Raw genomic sequence first — 22,209 nt, 5'->3', positions numbered from 1 at the left:
ACATTTGTATATCATTGGAACAGAAGAAGAATGCCTGTTTCCTCCTCTTCTATTCAATCCTTACCAGTGCAACAAAGAAAAAGCAAAGAACAAGAGATTAAAAAACATAGATGAGAAAAAAGAAGTAAAGTTGTCTTCATTCACAAGTGACAAGAATGTTTATGAAGAAAAATAAAGGAATCTACAGATAAATCCTACTAAAATTAATATGTAAAGTGAGCAAAGCTGTAGAATATAAGGTCAGTGTATACACTCACAAAAAACAATTGGAAAATGAAATTTTAAACACATCCCATACAGTACTATGAAGTATGATAAAATGAAGTAGTTAAGAATAAATCTAGCGAAAGAAATACCAGCCTCTATATTGACATCTATAGACATTATAGGGAGAAATTAAACAAAACCTGACTAAATGGAGAGCTGTATCAGTGTTTTGGATGGTAAAGCCGAATATTGCCTAGGTGTCAATTCTCCTAAACAGATCTATGGATTCAATTCACTTCCAATCAACTCCAAGCTGCTAGTCTGAATGAAATAACAAATGGGCAAATTGGTTCTAAAATGTGTATGGAAATGCAAAGCATCCAAAAAAATAATAATAATCTTGTAAAAGAAGGACTAAGCTGGAAGATTTACAGTACTTTATTTCAAGATTCATACAAAGCTACTGTAATCAAGTGACTGTTAAATCGATATATGAATGGGACAGATCTGAGAGGCCACCCGCATATAGTTAATTGATTTTCCGATAAAGGTGGTAAGTTAATTCTTTGGAGAAGATGATAGTGTATTAAGCAAATGGTGCTAGAACCATCTATTTGTCTGAAAAAATGAACTCACATCCCTAACTTACTATACAAACATTAATTTGATGTGAATCAAAACCTAAAAGCAAAGGCCGCAACTATAAAACTTCTAGAAGAAGACGTAGGAGTGAATCTTTGTGCCTTGGAGTAGACAAAGATTAGGAAGGACACACAAAATTCTAATCATGAAAGGGAAAAAAAGTCTTTATCCAAATGAAAAACTGCATTTCAAAAGTCAAGATTAGCGGTGAACAAACATGTATGTGTAAATGGGTCGCCATGCTATACAGTAGAAAAAAAAACAATATATTGGGGAAATAAAAAAGTTCAAATAAAAAAATAAAAAACAAAAGTCAAGATTAGGAGAATGAAAAGGGAAATCACAGAATGGAAGAAGATATTCATAACCCGTATATCTGACAAAGGATTTGTTTCCATAAAATATGAACTCCTGCAATTCAATAAGGAAACAACAAATAGCTCAAGAACAAAAGGACAAAAGAGATAATTCACAAAAGAAGATGTAAGTGAATAGTCAATAAAACCATGAAAAAACCATCTACATCAATAGCCATCAGGTTGCAGTGAGATAACAGTTCATAGTTACTAGAACCGCTAAAAGTTTCAAAACCAATAAGACTAAGTGGACAGCATGTGGAAAAACTTGAACTCGGAATTGTAAAATCACACAACTATTTTGAAAAGACTGGCAATTTCTAACAAAATTAAATATCCCCCTTAAGACCCAGCAAATCCATTTCTAGGTATTTACCCAAATGAAAACATACAAATCTTCCTCAGCGCATGATGGGGTTATGCCCTCATATCACAGCCCCGCCCCACCCACCTGAACTGTGCTCAGAACAACATCAGTCTCCAGGTGGGCGTGGGCAAGACCGTCTGACACAAAGCCTTTTTTTTTTTTTTTTGTCTTTTTATGGCCACACCTACAGCACATGGAGGTTCCCAGGCTAGGGGTCAAACCAGAGCTATAGCTGCCGGCCGAAGCCACAGCCACAGCAATGCATGATCTGAGCTGCATCTGCAACCTACACCACAGCTCACAGCAACACTGGATCCTTAACCCACTGAGCGAGTCCAGGGATCAAACCTGCATCCTCATAGATATTAGTTGGGTTTGTTACCGCTGAGCTGCAACGGGAGCTCTAAAGCCTATTTTATAATGAAGTGTTGAATTGCTTAGGAAATGTATTGAATACTGTGCTGAAAGTGGAAAGCAGAAGGTTGTCTGAGCCCAGGATGGTTCTAAGAATATCAGTTGTTCATCTTTGTGATTGTGGGCCTGCCTGGGACCTGTAGTTGCCCAGCATTGTGGGGGGAGGGTCATACTGCAATTTGCCAGTCCAGGAAGAGATCAAGATTCAAAACTTGATGTACGCTTTCTGCTGAACGTGTATGGTTTTAGTACCATGGTAAAGTTGAAAAGCCAGGGTAGGGACCTGTGTATTTTCAACAATACTTAAACAGGGAAATGCCCTGGTGGTTCAGCGGATTAAGGATCTGGTACATCCCTGATGTGGCTGTGGTTACTCCAGTGGTAAAGGTTCGCTACCTGGTTTGGAAACTGCACGCTGTGGGCAGTGGCCAAAAAAAAACTTAAAACAGGAATATTCCTAACAGCTTTATTTGTAACAATCCAAATGCCCATCAGCCTGTGACTGGATGCAAATGTGTGGTAAGGTCATGTGATGGAAATACTTAGTCAACAGCCACAGTAACAAGAAAGAATAAATGCAGTCAAATGAATGAATCTCAAGAACTTGAGTAGAAGCCAGACTCAAAAGTGTACATACTGTATAATTCCATTGATATGAGGTTTTGGCAGTGACAGAAGGAAACTTTGGTGATAGAAATTAGATCATTGGTTGTCTGGAATGCAGGTGAGAATTACCTGCACGTGGGCATGAAAGGCTTTCTGGAATAATGGCAATGTCCTATATCTGGATTATGGTGGTTGTTACACGGGTTTACATTTATCGGAACTTTTATATTTAAAATACATGTTTAGGAGTTCCCATCATGGCTCAGAGGAAATGTATCTGACGAGTATCCATGAGAATGCAGTTTCAATTCCTGGCCTTGCTCAGTGGGTTAAGGATCCGGCGTTGCTGTGAGCTGTGGTGTAGGTCACAGATGTGGCTCCGATCCAGCATTGCTGTGGGTGTGGTGTAGGCTGGCAGCTACAGCTCTGACTAGACCCGTAGCCTGGCAATCTCCATGTGCCATGGATGTGGCCCTAAAAAGACTATATATATATATGTATACACACACACACACACATACACATGTTTAAAATCTGTGCTTCTTATGTGTGCAAGTTATATTAAAAGGTATTCTGAAAACATACTTCAAAAATTCCAGGACTCTTGGTGATTAGAGTGTTTGCTGACACTTGAATGGACAAAGATCCCTGCCTCACCACCATACACAGTTCATGTTCTCCTCGGGTTGGAGACAGTTGTAATGGGTAATCCAGTTCTGCTCTTATCCCAAAGCACTTACATAATGGTGGAGAAAGAAACATGTTTTCTAGTCTTCAAAACAAGCAAATGGAAAAACAGAAAAAGTACACACACACACACACACACACACACACGCACACACACACAAAGCCTCCTTCAATAACCTGTTTAAAGCCAATTCTTTCACGGTGGCTGAATGTCCTGCCTTAGGTCTGACCTAAATCTCTCATGCTGTATTGGTACTGACCCTTTTCATTTGTTTTTTTTGCTTGTTTGTTTTGGCTTTTTTTTTTTTTTTTGCTTTTTAGGGCTGCACCTGCAGCATATGGAAGTTCCCAGGCTAGGGGTCTAATCGGAGCTGTAGCCACTGGCCTACACCACAGCCACAGCACACCAGATCCGAGCTGCATCTGCGACCTGCACCACAGCTCATGGCAATGCAAGGATCCCTAACCCACTGAGCGAGGCCAGGGATTGAACCCGCATCCTCATGGATACTGGTTGGGTTCGTTAACCACTGAGCCATGACAGGAACTCCCTCATTTGGTTTTTGATGAATTGCCAGGTCTGGATGTTTCTCCTTTAAGGATACAGTGATCTTCCTGGGACAGAGTTTTAGAGCTGGAGTTGTTTGTGCTGAGGCAGGGAGCCCCTGGTCCAGGAGTACTCTTCTGTGGCTCTGCCTCGTGACACCACTGGGGTCTCTGAAGAATTAGGTGGGACGGCTCTGGGCCCACGACCCTGCAGGTGCACGCCCACATGGCCTGAACCCATTGGCTCTGCCTTTCCTTCCACACAGGAGATGCTGAAGGATGAGGTGCGGACACTCACCTACCGGAACTCCATGTACCACAACAAGCACGTGTTCAAGGACAAGGTCGTGCTGGATGTGGGGAGCGGCACTGGGATCCTCTCCATGTTTGCTGCCAAAGCAGGGGCCAAGAAAGTGTTTGGGGTGAGCATGCCTCTCCCCACCTCCATTGGCCCTTCCTGTCCCCTCCTGGCTGGGGTCACATCTCCAGGAAGACATCACGTGTGGCTGCCAGGAAGCAGGCAAGCTCCCTGGCCCCCCATCACCTGGGCATTGCTCCTGGCCCTGGCCTGGACCAGCTGATGTTTGTGGAGGACATTTGACTTTTCAGAACTCGAGCTGACATCATTATTGCCTTAGAGTGCCTGGTCCTACTGTGGGCTGGAGAGTCAGGGCAAGGCAGCCAGACCCATGAGCTCTGGTTGGACCTGGACAATTCACTTCTCTGCACCTCAGTTTCCCCATCTGTAAAATGGGCACAATTATAGCCCACAGGGTGGCTGTGAGGAGTGAATGAGTTTCATACATGTCAGGTGCTCAGAGCAGCATCTGGTATAAGCCAAAAGCTCAGTATTTATTAGTATAGTTGGGATGGAGCCCAAAGTAGCTGTGCACCCTCTGGGCCCGGACGTGCTATGATTCTTTTGACGCTTGCCCCTTTGTTCTGTGTCCTTTCTAGATTGAATGCTCCAGTATTTCCGACTACTCAGAGAAGATCATTAAGGCTAACCACCTGGACAACAGTAAGACATAGCTTCTCTCGCTTTCCCGCAGACGGAGGGGGTAGGGGAGCTTCCACTTCCTTGTCTGGGTAACGTAGACTGACATGGGAGCACCTGGCCTTGTGATGGTGGAGGCCAGCAGAGGCCCTTTGAGCAGGACTATGCCCGTGGGGCTCTGAGGCCTCCAATCCCTGCTGTGCCAGCTGAGGGCATGTCTTTCCCATTCAGCCTCCAGTGAGCCGAGCCTGAGGCTGAATCCTTCCTTTCTCAGCCCTCGGTGTGGCCCCAGCTGTAGACGTCTATAGTGTTTTGCAAAGTGGCAGCCATTCCTCCTCCTTCTCCCTCGCCACAACCCTCAGCCCCATCTCTTCGGACACCTGCCCAGTGGCAGCCCAGCAGATCCAGCCTCTGCCTTTGGAGAAATGCGGTCCTCTTGTTCCCACTAGTCCTGCTGCTGACCGGGCTGCCTTGGCAAGTAGCCGCTCTTGGGGGTGGACTTTCTTTTTTTTTTTAAATGGTACTTACTTTATTATTTTTTTATTATTCTATGAATTTTATTACATTAATAGTTGTACAATGATCATCACAACCCAGTTTTATAGCATTTCCATCCCAAACCCTCAGTGCATCCCCCCACCCACCAACCTGTCTCCTTTGGAAACCATAAGTTTTTCAAAATCTGTTCTGCAAAGAAGTTCATCGTGTCCTTTTTTAGATTCCACATGTCAGTGAGAGCATTTGATGTTGGTGTCTCATTGTCTGTCTGACTTCACTTAGTGTGATAATTTCTAGGTCCATCCATGTTGCTGCAAATGCTGTTATTTCGTTCTTTTAATGGCTGAGTAATATTCCATTGTGTATATGTACCACATCTTCTTGATCCAATCCTCTGTCTATGGGCATTTAGGTTGTTTCCATGTCTTGGCTATTGTATATAGTGCTGCAGTGAACATTGGAGTACATGTAGGGGGGATGGGCCTTCTTGCAGCTGGAGTCTGAGGATAAAGACAGATGTGCCTCCTCCTTTCCTCCCCCCACCCCTTTCCCAGGCAATGGTGCCATGTCAGCCTCTCCCTCTGAGACTCATCGTGAACACACTCATTCACTCCCAAAGGCTCCCTGATCAGAACTCCCACCTTCCATCAGTCAGGGAGATGAGATTTCACCCCAGGTCCTATGCTGAGCAGGACTGGATCATGTAGCGTTTATAAACTAGGAAAACTAGGTTGAACTTTCTCTTCGGGACGTCAAAGCCCTTTTGGAGGATTCTAAGCAAGGGAGGAGCGTTCTCTGCAAAGAATGGGCTGGAATAGGCTGTAGGCATCAAGAGTGTGGGCAGAGACATATTCAGAGGCTATTTCATAGCTCTGCGGTAGATCTGCTGATGGGCCACACAAGTGAAGGAGAAATGAGATGGGAGCAGGACTGGCTTTTTGCCTTGAGTAACAGGGTGGATAGTGGAATGCTGAGGTGACAGGACACAGGAAAAAGTCAGGAGTCCTCCTTGGCACATGTTAGGGCTGCGATCCCTGGGGAGAGGCAGGTGGACAAGCAGAGTCTAGGATTCCAGGGAGGCTGGAGCATGGGCTACAAGTTTGGGAGTCTTCAGCATACAGGTGTTTCTTTCTGTATTTATTTTTTTGCCTTTTAGGACTGCACCTGTGGCATATGGAAGTTCCCAGGCTAGGGGTTAAGTAGGAGCTGCAACTATCTGCCTGCGTACCACAGCCATAGCAACACAGGATCTGAGCCGCGTCCGTGACCCACACCAAAGTTCACAGCAATGCCAACGCCGGATCCTTAACCCACAGAGCAAGGCCTGGGGTTGAACCTGCATCCTCATGGATGCTAGTCGGGTTCGTTACTGCTGAGCCATGACAGGAACTTCTACAGGTGTTATTTAAGGCCCCAGGACGAGGTCTTCTGGGGATAATGTATCACTAGAGGAGAGAAATGGCCAAAGATGGAGCTCTAGGGCATTTCACCCTTTGAAGGTCAAGGGGAGGAGAAGGGGCCAGCAGGAGGCAGAGCGAGGGCAGCAAGGTCGATGGACCTTTGGGAGAGAGGGGTAAAGGGGGAGGATGCTAAGGGATCAAGTAAGATAAGAACAAAGATGTGACCCATGAATTACTGTGGCCACTAAGGAGAATGTGTTCTTAACAGGAGCAGCCTCCACGGAGGGGCAGGCACGGAAGTCCAGGTCAAGAAGGTTACGGGATGAGTGGACCCAGATCTTCAGAGGGCCCTGCCCTCCCACACTCAGCATCTTGGCAGGCAGTGGAGGGAGGGCTGCTTGGACCAGAGTGACACAGTGGGGGTTTCGGAGTCTAGGCTAGTGAGGAAGGATGCTGGGAAGTGAGGGGCAATGATGGTTGGGTGATGGTGGGAAAGAGGCTGCATGGAGGTGCCGCGGGCAGAGTCTTTGCAGCCTGCGTAGTGGAAGTGCAGCTCAGACCTGGACCACTGGCTTGCTGTCCAGCCTCTCTGGGTTCACCCAGCAGAGCCAGGTCACTCTGCACACTCCTCAGGAAAATACCTGACCCGGGCCAAGTGGTGACCTCTAGACTGAAGATGGAGAAAGAAAGCCGACCAGTTCTTTCTCTACAAGAGAGACAGAGCCTGGCATCCTCGTGTTTTCGTTTGCTCTCTCTCCCCTACCTTGTGAGATGGGGCAGGTGTTTCTTCCCGCTTCACAGAGGTGGAGACTGACTCAGGGATGTGGGCCACCCCTCTGTCCATGGCCCTTGCTCCCATACTCTTTCCTAAGGCATGTTTCGGTTGATGAGGCAGCACCAGGAGTGCCTGCCAATTGTGAAAGTGAAAGCTAGACTCTCTCAGGAGCAGAGGGTGGGTGCAAATATCTGGAGGATCAGGCTCTGCTGGGGCTTGGTGGGTCTCAGCCCTGGGCCCTAAAGAGCGTTTGGACCCTCCCCAGGTTTCTCTGTGCAGTGATCCTGCCCTTGGGGCTCTGCCTGGACCCCTTTCCCTGCATCTGCCTCTCATCCTGGCCGCCTCCCTCCTCTCAGAAGACCACGGCCCCGCAGTCACTGCAGAGCATCAGGTGGAAGGAGTCTCTGACCCTTGGGTGGGGGCCTGGGGGCGGGGAGCGTGCGGAGCCCTCGCTGGCCCCTCTGGCTCACACCGCGAGGTCCCTCCTCCCCTCCCCTGCCTCCAGCACTTGTCATGTTAGATCCTCTTTCCCTCTCGCTTTCCTCCCTTTCTTCTTTCTTTTAACCTCTGACACATCCCAATGTACAGAAGGGTGCAGATGCAGCTGGTTGTTTTTCTGAGCCATTTGGGAGCAGGCTGTGGATGCGATATCCCTGAATACATAAGTGTGTGCGCTTCCTGCAAACAGGGGTGTTTCCTCCGCGGCCACATGCGACAAGGCCAACCCTCCCATGCCCTCATTATCTGTGCTTAGACGCCCTCCGAGGTCGGTGGGGGAAGCAATGGCACCCGTCTCTGCAGGAGGACTGGGTCTCACCCAACACACTGCCCTTCGTGGTCCTGTCCTGGTCTCCTTCCAGCTGGAACCCGCAGACTCCCCTCAGCTCTCGTGGCCTTGGTGATCACAGCCCAGCGTCCTGTGGGCTGAACCTCAAGGGGGTGGGGGATGCTTCCTCACAGTCAGATTCCCGTCGCCTGTCCTGGAGGGACACCCCGGACATGAGGCTGCATCCTCTGCATCCTCACGGCATTCCGGAGGCATGCCGTGTAGTTGTGTCCTGCCCTGACAGCGTTTGCCTTGATCCCTGGTTGAGGTCATGCCCGCCAGGCTTCTCCGCCTTGATCCGTGATGAGTAAGTTTCTGAGAGATGAAAGCATGGAAATATTTCCACCCTTCCCATTCATTTCCTTTTTTATTCAATGGATTATAGCCGTTAGTACCAGTAGGTACTCCGATGCTCAGATTCTCCCTGATTTGGTCCTAGGAGCATCTCAAGCTGCCTCCTTCCTTCTTCACTTTGTATGAATGTTCTTGTTTCCTGGCACAGATGTTGCAGGCTCATCTCACTGGTTCCAGAATTAGCCACTTCTTTACCGAATCTTGACTCTGTTTAGTGGATGGTAGCTGGACATGGGGCTAGGTGTGCTTGTCAGTTTTAGGGTCTGGAGGCTCCCCAACTGTCTCAGCTGGAAGAGTTCATGTGTGTGTGTGTGTTTGTGTGTGTGCGTGTGTGTGTGTGTATGTGTGTGCATGGTGGACATGACATGGACATGGCACGTGTTTCCCCACCTATCTATGCATGTTGTCAAGGCCATGGTCACATGACACCTGCACCTCTAATTCAGCCCCACAGGCTTTAGTCTCCCTTCCCCACTCTTGTCTGTGACTCCTTTCTCTGACAGTGAAACCCTGGCTCCCATTCTTCTTAACATGCTTACATATGGGATCAACCCCCCTGTGTGTAAACAGTTGCCCACTGTCACCACCTCTCACCCACATGCCTGCCACCCCGAGCTGGGCTCTGGCCCCTTTGCCAGGCAACACCCTACATGGGCACCTCCTCCCTGGGCTCAGGGTCTGGTGGGCAGAGCCAAGCTGCCCCTCTGCACTGGCCCTCCCAGCGACCTTGGCCTTCACCTTCATGACCAGCCCTGCTCCAGGGCATGGTCACTGCCTGAGCTCACCAGCCAGACCCCACCTGGCCGGCCCAGGCCCCTGCAGTCCCTCTGGCAGCATGGCATCTAGTTTGCTCAGCCCACCTCGTGGCTCCGAGTGCTGTGGATTTTGATGGCTCCCCCTTGATTCTGTGCTGCCGAGGCAAAGCCCCAGGAGGGACGAACCGCTGTCCCCAGGTGAACAGCCACCCCCAGCGGCCCGTGACTGGCCTATGCCTCACACACGCCCAGGGACTTTTCAAGGCAAAGCTGGCTTCGTTTCTTCCTCCCTGGGGTCTGCAGCAGGTAGATGAAGCCAGCGAGGCGCCTGGCCCTGTCTGCTGCCCCAGCTTGCCTGCCGCGGAGTGTGCACCAGAAAGAGGACAGCTGGGCTCCCATGGAAATGCTTTAGAAACGCTGCAACAGCCACTTGTGTGGGTCTTGGGAGTGTAGGTGTAGAGACATAAATAACAACCCAGGACATAAAATACCTGCCCCCAGAATCAATCAATGGCCCTCCCTCTCCACCTCCTGGGATGTGTCTGTTCGCAGGCAGACTCACACCTCCACGCAGCCACCTGCGGGCAACACGGGGCCTTCACGTGGCTTCTCCAGCCGCGTGGCTCACACACGGGCTGAATCTCCTCTCTGACTTCAGCCCCGATGGCTCCCTTTTCTTCCCTTTTGCTGCCCTGGGGCCCTGACAGCTGCCGGGCTGCCTAGAAAAGTAGGTTCATTTGCGAAAGTTGATAGAGGAGCTCAGGGATTGAGACGAATGTTCAGTTCTAGGAAAAAAAAAAAATCTATTCACTTCTCAGAAAGCCAGAGGAAACGATTGATCCCTCCTTTGTCTTCTTTTGTCTGGAGTGTGAATGTCACAGGTGGAGTGGCCTGAGCAGAGCATGACACACAGAGAGATGTGGGAAGGGCTTGGTGGCTTGGCCAGGTGGCTCCAGATCTGAGCCCCTGCTCCTGGGCAGGAGCTGCTTCCATGCATAGCCTGCAGGTCACTGGGGGATTAGAAATAAGACACATAAAGAACCGTGCACAGGCCCCTGGGGGTGGCAGGAGCTCAGCAAACATCAACTGCAGGTCTTTCTGGCTTCCTGTTCTGTGCTTTGCTCATTCCTGACCACACAGCCTGAGCCTTTTATAGGCAGTGCTTGAATTCTGTGCTGCTGCAGCTTCGGCTCCATGCTGGCAGCCACCCAGTCCTGCCATGACCCCTCTGATGGGGACCCCACCCCCGGCCACCTGGGGCTGTGATTGTCCGAAGCACCTCCCTGCAGCCTAACCAATGCTCTGCGCTGTCCCCTTGCTGCCACATAGAGAGAGAGGATGGCCCTTCGCTGGGGAGCCTTTCCCCAGAATCTCTGGGCCTCACACTCTCATTCCTTCACTCTTTACTTTGCTCTCCGTCCCCTTCTCCTCTGCCATGCTTCAGCGTCCCTGTCACCCTGGCAGAGGACCCAGCCGCATGGCTGGAGGGACCCAGATGCCACCCTGCTCTTTCCGAGCTATGGAGGATGCCGTGCCACAGTGGCGCTGAGCTGGCATTGACCACCATCTGCTGTTCACTCACACGTGGCTGCCAAGCACCAGCTCCTAACCTGTGTCTTATCTGCCCGTGGATTCAGTTTTGAATCCAAATTGAGAGCCACACTTTTTCGTCACATCAAACCTCATGATGTTAGATTTGATCCTTTGGTCCTTCCTTGCAAGTGACTAGGACTCCACAGACATGGCTCTCAGTCGGGGGCATGTTTCTCTGCGTGGTGTCCCGTGTGTCCTCATCAGAACCCTGGGCGGTGGCGTGGGGGACAGCTTCCGCGGGCGGGTGTGGGTCACCTCTGAATCAGCCCCTGGGAACACAGGCGGGGAGCGGCTGTGGTCCACACAGTAATTGGCCAGCATCCTGGCCAGGAGACCATGAAGGTGACACCTTGTCAGATCGTCCTGCTACTTCTCACTCAGGGCCACCAGATTAGCTTGTGCTCTTGGACAGCTGACACCCTGTGCCTCTGTTTCCCGCTACGGGAAATGGCACTGTTAGTGGTACCGACCGCAGAGGGTCCCTGGAAGCGTTACATAGTTACGGCATGTGAAACCGTGCTGGGGCCCCTTGGTAAATTTTCAGTGAATTTGAGGAACGGGTGCAGGTGCTGTGGTGGCTTGAAATTGGCCACAATGGGAATATTTACACAGAGAAATCGGCAGATGCTACAAATCAGGGCTTCTTTCCTGGAGAGAAAGTGTCTCCCAATAGTGTACAGTGTGCAGTTAGCAGCTAATAAACGTTACTATTATTTCATTCATTAACTTGACTAACAGCCCTGTCCAAAGAAGGAATGAGATTAATCGGATATATTTGTTTTTAATGAACCCGTACCAGCGGCTGCTGGAAATGGCTGCTTCCTTTGCTAACTGTCGCCAAGCAGCCCATGGATCATCTCAGGACTGGGTTTCAGGCACCCATCCCCGAGGGCTGTCCTCCACCCTCTGGATGCCGGAGAGTTGGCAGAGAACCGGCTGGACAAGATCTTTGCTCTCATGGTGCTTAGAGTCTCAGAAAGAGGACAGTCACAAAAGCAGGTGGACACACAACCTCATGGTAGAATTACAAACGGTGACAGTGCTTTGAAAGGACAGGATGGAGCTGAGAAAACTGGGGTCCACTTTGGATGGGCCGGTCACTGGGGGTGATGGACCTGACTCCCACCTCCCAGCATGAGCTTCTCTCCTGGCCCTGCCGCCTCAGGTAACATCACACATAAGCCAACACCAGACTCCGTGTGGGTATTTACACCACAGGCATTGGTGGGTTTCAGGTCTTGCTTCGATCCATTTGCAGGTACAGGACAGGAGTTGCAGGGAGGCTGGGGGCGTGTCCCAGGTTGTGCAACGTGCCTGGGTCTCGGCTCCCCCTTTCGAGACTCCCCCAACTCCGCCTCCTCTCACTAGGCAGACGGAGCAATGAAACCAACCACAAAGTTCCCATGAAGATGTTGGAGGTAGCCTCTGAGAGCTCACTCCGCCAGCGGCTCTGCAACCACTTGTCCTGTGTCACTCCGGTAGTTAGAGCTGGTTTGAAGCTCTTTTGCCTCTACACCCAACACCCTCTTTTTAAAATTGCCTGATCGTCCATCCAATCATTCAGCCAGGGTGTCAGTGAGGGTCAGGTGCTCTGTCCTGGAACTAGGAAGCGAAACACAACTTGGGGAGGAGAGCGGAGGCTGGCGCAGGTCAGGCCTTCAGGAGGCGGTGCATCCTACTCCGCTGCCAGAAAGTGGGTGGTCACGTGGCCTTGCTCGATGGGGAGTGGGGTGGCATCCTGCGGCTCCCCTGTCTGGCAACATGCTCATTGTCCTTACACCCATGACCCTCGGGCCCACCCTCCTGTGGGACAGACTCTGCTCTGGGACCCGGGGTGGGGGGAGGCGGAAATGGGGACACTGCTAACTTCTGGCTCTGTGCGGTCAGCTGACTCTGATGGACACGTTAGCCGCCCAAAGAAGAAGGGGCCAGGCTGATTTGTTTAAAAAGTCAAGTCAGGAAAATGACCAGGAATCAGACTGACTGCATTTCTGTGATAACCACTCAAGAGACAGAATCTTACTGAAAATAATCAAAAAAATTTTAAAAATATCTGGGTGTCTAATTTGTGAACCTGAAGTTTCAGTTTAGAGTGTGTGGGTCCTTGTTGTGATGGATTATGATGAATCTTTCTAAAATTTGTGAACCAGGGTTCTGCGACAGCTGGTTGAACAAAATTTCGTCCTCCCTGTGGAGTAAAAGCACAGCTCCAGAGTGACCTCAGTGCCACCTTGGGGGTTGACACGGTCTTAGTGATGTGGGGGTCCAGGCTGGGAGTGGGGATTTGCAGCCTGTAGCTAATCAGAGCCTTGATATCTGTGGCTAAGATCCCCTGGAAAAGGTGTGACATGGAGCTTGGATGCCCATAGCTGCTTGTGCCCACACAGGCCTGAGCGCCTACCCCAGGCCCTCACTCAGGCACCATCCACCCCACCACAAGAGGCAGCACTTTGCAGACTGCGGACTGGCATCTGGGAGTTTCAGTGGTTGCTAGTGGCGACTCTAGAAAACAGGAAGCATATCCCTGATGATTCACTGGGCCATTGTATTCAGGTCCATAGAAAGAGCATAGCCTCTTTTTCAAAAACCAGGATTGAGCAATTGCTGCTGATTCATGTCGAACTGGACATGGAGGCTCTGCCCCTTCACTGACATCAGGCATCTCCCCCAGCAAAATTGGCAGAAGGCCTTACACGTGCTTGGTGCATCTTTGAAGAATTGAGGGGGTTCCTTGGTGGTCTCGTGGTTAGGACTTGGTGCTTTCCCTGCTAGGCCAGGGTTCAATCCCTGTTCTGGCAACTGAGATCCCACCTCCAACTGCTGCATGTTGGAGCAGCAAAGGAGCTTAGAGATGTTTAGGCTCAGTCTCTCTCCCTTTTCCCCCAGTGAGGAAATTGAGGTCCCAGAGAGGAGGAACCGGTTGTCAGATGGAACAAGAGCATAAGTTGTCTGTCTCCAGAACCCCAGCATAGAGTGGTGAAGGTTGGGTGCTGCACAAAAGCACCCACACCAGGGGAGGAAAGGGGTCTGAAAAGAAGGTGTGCCTTTCTCCTTTCACATGGGACCCATCTAGTCAACAAGCCAAGTGGGGGCCACGACTGCCTTGAGAAATGTTTGGGTGCAGAAAGGTGGTGTTAACAGTAGTCTAGATGGTTCAGCATTTTAGGGGTTAATTGATTCCTTCTACTGTTTGGTAGGCAGGAGCTGGGATTTTGCTGTTCTGTGACCCACTACATCTACGATCGATCGATCTATCTATCTATCTATCTATCTATCTATCTATCTATCTATCTATCTTTCTATCTTTCTATCATCTATTTGTCTTGCTACCTGTCTGCCAGTCTGTCTATCTGTCTGTCCATCTATCTGTCTATATATCTGTCTATTCGTCTGTCCATCTGTCCATCTATCTGTCTATCCATCTATCCATCTATCTGTCTATCCGTCTATCCATCTATCCGTGTGTTTGTCTGTCTATCTATCCGTCTGTCCATCTGTCCATCCATCTATCCATCTGTCTATCTTTCTATTTACCTACCTACCTATTTATCTATCTACCTATCCTCTGTTGTGCCCAGATGCATCAGGATAGCGCAGCTAGTGGATGGGGGAGAGGCCAGTGCAGAGGACAGGGACAGCGTTCACTCGCTCTGCAGGGCACCCAAGGAGTGTTATTCTGTCCGTCCCTCTCTGTCGGACCAGACTATAAATTCTTGTCCGTCTTCGCTTCCCCCAGGGCTCCTGGAGTCCTGTCTCTGGAATCACAGGGGAGCCTTGTCCTAGGCAGGCAGGTGGAGGTCCTGGGGCACTAGAGGCAAGAGAAGACATCATCCTGGGCCTCAGGGAGGTCACCATTAATGCAGGAGGAGGGACTGACCTAGAGCCCCACAGCCACGTGCAGACATCAGGGAAGAGTCTTCAGAAAATGTGCAAACAGAAAGAAAAGGGAGGCTGTTAAAACACTTTCAAGTGTTTATAAAAATAAGACAAACAAGTCTTGCAGGCAAGTGATTAGGCAGGTGGGTCCAGCATCTATTTGCCTGTTCTTTTTCAGGATAAAAAATAAATGAGGGAGTTCCCATCGTGGCTCAGTGGTTAACGAATCCGACTAGGAACCATGAGGTTGTGGGTTCGATCCCTGGCCTTACTCAGTGGGTTAAGGATCTGGCATTGCTGTGAGCTGTGGTGTGGGTTGCAGATGCGGCTCGGATCCTGAGTTGCTGTGGCTCTGGTGTAGGCCAGCGGCTACAGCTCTGATTCGACCCCTAGCCTGGGAACCTCCATATGCCTCGAGTGCGGCCCTAGAAATGGCAAAAAGACCAAAAATAAAATAAAATAAAATAAATGAGGTACTCTATTTGCATTTGCCAAAATCCCATACTCTGTCCCCTTGTGAAGATTCCTGGTGCATCCTGGGTCCTGCTCTTGCTTGAGTTCCTGCTCGTAGGTCTCGGGTCTTGACTCCCCCCTCCCAAGCCTTTTGGTGAAGATTAGCCTTCCGAAGCTCCCTTCCCAGCGGTCGGGCTTCACATGCGTGAAGCAGGAGTCACGCAAGTTGGGGAGTGATCAGGGCCAAGCGTCTGACTCCTTACAGAGAGGCCTTATCTGATTAAGCTTTGATGAAACGCCACACCCCGGAGAGCAAATCATCACTGACAGGCACGCTGTCCCCAGCACCACCCGCTGTGAAGGCGGGGAGTAAAGCCTGATGCCCTTTGCCACCTAGAGCTCTCCCATCCACGTTGATTTTCATGAAACTCACATTCAGGACAGAGGTGGAGTTTTGTTTTGTTGTTCACTCCGGAGTACAGACCATTGTTTAGTTGGCCCGGAAAAGCACAGGCATTGTGTGGTTTTCTTCAGAGGATGGTGCAGAGTGAGTTTCAGAGCAGGGACACGTGTAACCTTTCACAGGAAACTTTCTGATAGAACCAGCCACCAATCCATCACCCTATCAGTTGCACAGCAGCATCTAAGATAGCTTTGCTCGGATCTTTATAGACGTGGATGCAAAACAAGGCTCCAAAATTAAGTGTACATCCTTGTCAAATGATCAAAAGCTCAATGAAGTTTCTCCTGCCACAGAGGGATGGGACAGTCCTGGAAGGGACACAGAGGCAGAGGCCGCTTAGAACAGGGGCTCTGTCCTGATCCTACCCGCTTTACCTCTTTGTTGGTTGGTCACCAAGGAGACAGTGTCAGATAACGTATGCCTTCTGCAGAGCCCCAACCGTGAGCCCCCGTGTCGCCTGTGCTATTTCATTTAATCAGTACAGCCTCCCACTAAGTAGATGTCACTTTCCTTGGGTGTTCTCTGGGGAACTGGAGTTTGGTTGGGTCAAGCGACTTGCGGATAGTCACACAGCCAATAATGAGACGATCCAGCTCACTTACGCCCATGTTTCTTGAGCACACAGCCCATGCTTTTCTGCCAAAACACGGAGTTGCCTTCCCCACCAGCCCTAGGTGGACACCTCCTGGAGCCAAGCGGGGGCTGTGAACAGGGCAGCAGAGGCGGCCTCTCTTCCTTCTGTGGGTCTGAATCATCACTGGTAGCCTGACGTGGGGGTGAGGACCCAGAAACGAGTGTGAGAATCGTCGCTTATCATACCTGGGCTCTGTTTCCACAGCCACCGTTTCTCCTCTCCAAGCCTCAGTTTCCTTACAGGTTCTAGATGAGAATAAACCCAGTGTGTTTCCTTCAAGGACTTGTTGGGATGATTACATGACATGGTGCCTCTCATGGGCTTAGCACAGTCCCAGGCACATAGGAGCTGCTCAATGCATTCTGCAGGGGAAGCACTCAAGGAGTTTTCACTTCTCTTAGTCTAAAGGAGCTTGGTGAGGGGACAGGTGTGCTGCCACCTAGAAGGAGGATCAGAACAGCACAGCGCTGGCACCTGTAGATCGGCATGTTCTGATGTGGTGGGGGGGGTGGGGGGGCTCATGGTTCCCGGCCAGGGTCCCTGCACAGTGTGGCTGTGGGGTTCTTATTTTCCAGTCATCACAATCTTTAAGGGGAAGGTGGAAGAGGTGGAGCTGCCCGTGGAGAAGGTGGACATTATTATCAGCGAGTGGATGGGCTACTGTCTGTTCTACGAGTCAATGCTCAACACGGTGATCTTCGCCAGGGACAAATGGCTGGTGAGCATGCTGCATGCTGTCCCCTCGTTGGTCTGCTGGCTGCTTTGCTGCTCACCCCCTGGCCTGCAGCCTAGAAAGACTATGAGGACTTCAGAGAGGACCTAGGCCAGAAGGTCTTAGCTCCCAGGCCCCCTTCTTTAAACCAGGTCAGCATCCAGGGACAGAATGATCGTCCACGTGTCCAGTGGCCCTGAGGCCTAACCTTGGCCTCTTTTGCCATAATGCTCTGGTGTCCAAAGTCTGCTCTGGTCAACATGGACTAAGGACTTGCCTGGCTGCCAAAGAGGGCAGCGTGCTCTTGACCTTGGCTTCCCCAAGCCCCAAAGTCAGAACGTCTTCCACTGCTCCTCACTGGACAGACCTCTGCCCTCTTCATTTGTTCTGCAGCCCCCACCCCCCACCCCTAGGTCTCTTGAAGGTTCCCTGGTACCAAAAGAAAAACCAAGCAGCCCAGCCCAGCCCAACCCTAGCCCTGGCCAAGGCGGCAGTCTGTGGAATGAGAAATGCTGGCAAGGGGGTGCCTGTCTGGTGACTCGATGTGCCGTTCAAAATGTGATGTCTTTGTCAGGTGAATAGATTACGAGACCCATTTCCCCACAATTCATCAACAGAAACCTGGAGGGCTTATGTTTCCAGACCGGGCAGCTTTGTACGTGGTAGCAATCGAAGACAGACAGTACAAGGACTTCAAAATCCACTGTAAGTCACCTTTTGATTGTTGGGCTTTCTCTGTGTGTGTGTGTGTGTGTGTGTGTGTATTTGCGGTGGGAAGGACCTAGGGGCCCGGGGTTGGCACCGGGTCTTGTGGACACAGCTGCTGGACTGGGCCTCTGTGACCCTTTCTGGCTTCTTCTCTCTAGATGTTTCCCCTGGTCCCAAGGGGTGGGGGGGGGGTGCTTCAGAGAAGAAATGAGCAGTGCCTTTGGTGGAAGATGAAGCGGGGAGAGAATGAAGGCAGTGTGAGTGGCAAACGAAGGGGGCTGAGGTTTCGCAGAGCCGGCCCAGTGGCTGGACGCTGCTGGCGGTTAGTCATCCCCAAAGTCCATCTGGGAGCAGGGATCACTGTTCTCCTGCTAAGCTATTCCTGTTGAGCCCGGCTTTCGTCCCCCCTCAAACTTTTCAACATCATATCAATTCTCCTTCCAATCAAGTAAAATCAAGATGTGCGTGTTGGGGGCGGGCAGAGGACACACCCACATCTGTATTCTCAATGGCTTATCAGCTGAAAACTTGCTCTCTTGAAAAAAAAAAAAGACCCCAAACTCTTCAGTGTTTTATCTGGTCCCCAAATGGCTGTTTTGTCCTATTGCATTTCAAGGGCACCAGTTCTCAGTGACACAAGCTGGTCCTCCAGGAGAGTAAACCAATTATGTTGTCACAAGGTTTAGAAAGAGTCATGTCTCCTCAACCAGAACTAAAAGGACAGGAGTTCCTGTCATGGCTCAGAGGTAACGAACCTGACTAGTATCCATGAGGATATAGGTTCCATCCCTGGCCCCACTCAGTGGGTTAAGGATCCGGTGTTGCTGTGGCTGTGGCATAGACTGGCAGCTGCAGCTCTGATTCCACCCCTAGCCTGGGACCCTCCATATGCTGTGGGTATGGCCACAAAAAGAAAAAAAACCAAAAGGACAAAGAAGCAAAGACCATTGACCCCCCCTCCCACAACCACACACAATCCTTCCCAAAGCACAAGCAGAAACTCCAAACCATCCAAAGGCCTCAGCAGATCTGGGTCCCCACCCCCGACACCGCAGTGCTAATGCCAACCCTTGGCAAAGCTCCTATAGAGGGTTCACAGATGGGACAGATGGCCAGAGGCCTGCTGACCCCAGAGGCTAGGAGGCGGGAGTTCACCCAATTCTCGCACCATCTGGTCGCTGTTCATGCTGCTGGCGATGCCTCCGCTGGGCTGTGCCACAGAATAAGTGCATTTGCCTGTGTGTTCACATCCTTCTGGAAATATAAATGCAAAGCTGGAAATAATAAACTCAAAGCATGAAGTTCAGAGCCAGGTTCAGGGGAAGACAGAAATGGGGCCGTGGCCTGAGGCTCTGTGCCCTCTCCAGCCACTCTGGCATCATTTTGATAAGCCAGAGGTAGGGTGGCCAGATAAGACGATCTGCTTTGACATCTGCCCCCGGCCCTGAGTTCGCATCCTACAGGTGGCCGTGAGCAAACGACCTAAGGTCTCTGAGTCTCAGTTCGAGATAAAAACCTCAGTCCTATTGACTTGCCGTGAGGATTGAGTCGGATCATAGGATCGAGGGATGTGACAGTTCTGGGAGCTACACGCACCAGCCTGGATCCCGTCTCCGGACATGTTGCTAAGCCCCTTGCTGCTGGTGGCTCTGGCAGCCCAGCGTGGCAGCCAAGCTTGTTGGCCTCCAGTGGCTCAGAATCTAGGACAGATGTGCTCTCGTGATAGATTTCAGAAAGAGCTCAACGGCAAACACAGATCAAATGCATATATAAATAGGACATATTTTGCCCTAGAGCTGCATCGTAAAGCTGCGTTTGGAGTTGTTGCCGTAACTGTACACGGCGTGTGTGGGGGAGAACCTTCAGGCACAGTCTTTGTTCTCACACGCACTAAATATTTATTGAGCTCCAACCCTCGGCACAGCTCTTTAAGGAACTTGCTCGTGCTTTAAAAGCAAATGTACTTCACCCTCCTCCTTGCCTGGATCGTGTTCTGGACCTTGGATTCACTCACCTTGCAGTGAGGACGGGGCGGGCCCTGACGGGCCCTGGGTCCTGGGCCACTAGCCTGGGCCTGGAGGCCCTGGAATGGAGTCCTGTCCTGCCCACTGCGGTGTTCACGCCTTCTGGGGAAGAAATGTAAAAAGCAGCCCCTTTTTTTCCTTGTGGAATGCTTTCTGGCCTGTCAGCTCCCACCTCCCCCAAAACAACCCCCCCCAATCAAACACACCTTTAACACTGATTTAAGCTATATTCAACTTTTCTATTTCAACATTTTTTTTTAAAAAAAAGATCGGTTTCTGTTTTTAGTAAAGGAAGCAGTCCCTTTTAGAAATGTGTTTTAAATAAACAGAGATTTGAGTTACTCCGAGTTCTAAATCAAAAGTAAAAGCAGGAAGGTTGCTGGTTGCTAAGGGAACGATTGTAAGTAAATTTCAGTTGGCTCAAGAACACGCTAAAAATGAAAAATCTTTAGGTGGGGCAAGGAGAGGGAGGCGAGCCCAGTCCCTTTCAGAAAGGAAGTTGTTAGGAAAACAATTTCTCCCCACTCATTCTTCCCTTCCCTTCCCTTCTCCTCCCCTCCCCTCCCCTCCTTTCTCAGCCACATGCAACCCAGGACCACAGGCATATGTGAAATACAGAACCTCAATTTGCCCTCAGTTTGCTCACCAGCTGCTAGAGAACACATAGAAAGACTGATTGGCCAAGTACAAAGCTCACAACCCGTTCTGTTGAGTGAACGAATGAGAAAATGAATCAAGGACTAGAAATAAACCAGCAGAAGAAAGGGAAGGTGTAAGGTTTAACTCTGAGTGAGGAGCAATCGTTTAAAAACAAAACAAAAAAAAAACATTTTTTTTTCACTCTGGAGATTTCTAGAATCTCAAAGTTGGAAGGGAATTTGGAAGCTATTCTAGCTGATGGTTCGCCTAGTCCCTGAATGGGCCACCTGCTGAAGGTCAGAGGATGGGCCTGGCTCCCCCTGCCCCCATCCAGACGATGACAAGGAGCCCATGTGTAGTTGGGGTGCCTGTAACTGGAGAGTTGAAGGGCAGGGCCTCTTAGAGGGCTCACATGCTCTCCACAGAGTCCTCCAACACCACCGCCCCAACATCCAAGGTTTTCCTGGCTCTGGCCTACCTGACACAAGGAGTTGACTTTGATCCAAGAGCCTCAAGCGTGTTGCACTGTTATACACACCTTCCTTTTGCAAGTGGAAGCTGGTGCCCCGGGTTCTATTTTTCTCCAAGGCAGAGAAACTCAAATTACTGGGGCCAGGGTAAGGAAGGAAGACACAGCTACTGCTGTCTCCAGGGAAGAGAGAAATCTGTGTTCCGGTCCTTTGAAGCCCAGTTTTTGATCCCTGGTTCATTGTTTCCTCTGATATTTCCATTCTGCTCAAAAGCTCATTGGAAAAATTCTTCATCCCTGATGTTGCGATTTTCACTTCCAGCATTTCCATTGGCTCTTTTTTATGGTTCCCACCCTCCTGGTGAAATTCTCCATCTGTTCGTGCATGTTTTTCCATTTGATTCTTTAAAACGTTTATTACAGGTACTTGAACATGTCTCTTAGGTAATGCCAACACCTGAGCTCTGAGTGTGCTTCTATTGACATTTTTTCTTGTGGTGATGGGTTACATTTTTCTCTCTTTTCCAAGTGTCTTGTCATTTTTTAAATTAATGCTGGACATCGTGAGTAATGCTAGACAGTAGAGACAGAGGAAAAGGTTATGCTCAGAAAAGAGCATACCTTTTTCTCTGCCAGCCTATTAGAATGGGCGTTTTACTCCATCTAGTCTGTAGTTATGGTAGATCTGGGCTTTGTTGCTACTTTAGTTATAGTCATTGCACTGGAGTGCGGGCCTTTTCAATAGTTTGTTTTAATCCATAACCTAAATCACACAGGTCCTTCTGATGTTATTATCCGAATCCCCAGAAAACTAATAACAACCTCTCCTGGTGACTGGTGACCCTCACCCCACATTCACTCATTCCATAGACAGGACAGGATTGCAAGAAAAGATCGATGTGCTTGATGGGTATCTTCTCCCATCCCTGCTCCAATTATGGCAAAGAAGCTACTGGGAAATGAATGGTTAGCAGGAAGGAGAGGAAAAAAAAAAAATCGAATGTCCTAAATGACCTTCACTGAATAACTGAAGGTGGGGCAGTCTAGCCAGAGAGATAAGATGTGAAGTCACCCCTAGGGAGGTACCTAAAACACCAGGCATCATGAAGCAGTGCAGGCATTAAATGGGAAGACCATTCAATTCAAAAAGCATTATCCATGGACCTCTGTTGTGCCAGAGGCTCTGCTCTGGGTGCTGAGGATACAGA

At 49.9% G+C, this 22,209-nt stretch overlaps 1 protein-coding gene across 1 annotated transcript in view; it reads left to right on the top strand.

Moving 5' to 3' along the window:
• PRMT8 (protein arginine methyltransferase 8) overlaps positions 1-22,209 on the top strand; it is a 55,804-nt gene that overhangs the window by 17,606 nt on the left and 15,989 nt on the right. Inside the window, exons 3-6 of the mRNA XM_047787809.1 lie at positions 4,092-4,247; positions 4,783-4,846; positions 17,025-17,167; positions 17,779-17,866. Of these exons, the coding sequence (XP_047643765.1) occupies positions 4,092-4,247; positions 4,783-4,846; positions 17,025-17,167; positions 17,779-17,866 (451 nt within the window). The remainder of the gene's footprint in view (positions 1-4,091; positions 4,248-4,782; positions 4,847-17,024; positions 17,168-17,778; positions 17,867-22,209) is intronic.

Source organism: Phacochoerus africanus, chromosome 7 (assembly GCF_016906955.1).
Source record: "Phacochoerus africanus isolate WHEZ1 chromosome 7, ROS_Pafr_v1, whole genome shotgun sequence".
In the NCBI taxonomy this organism is placed as follows: domain Eukaryota; kingdom Metazoa; phylum Chordata; class Mammalia; order Artiodactyla; family Suidae; genus Phacochoerus; species Phacochoerus africanus.
This window is presented reverse-complemented; position numbering and strand designations above follow the sequence as displayed.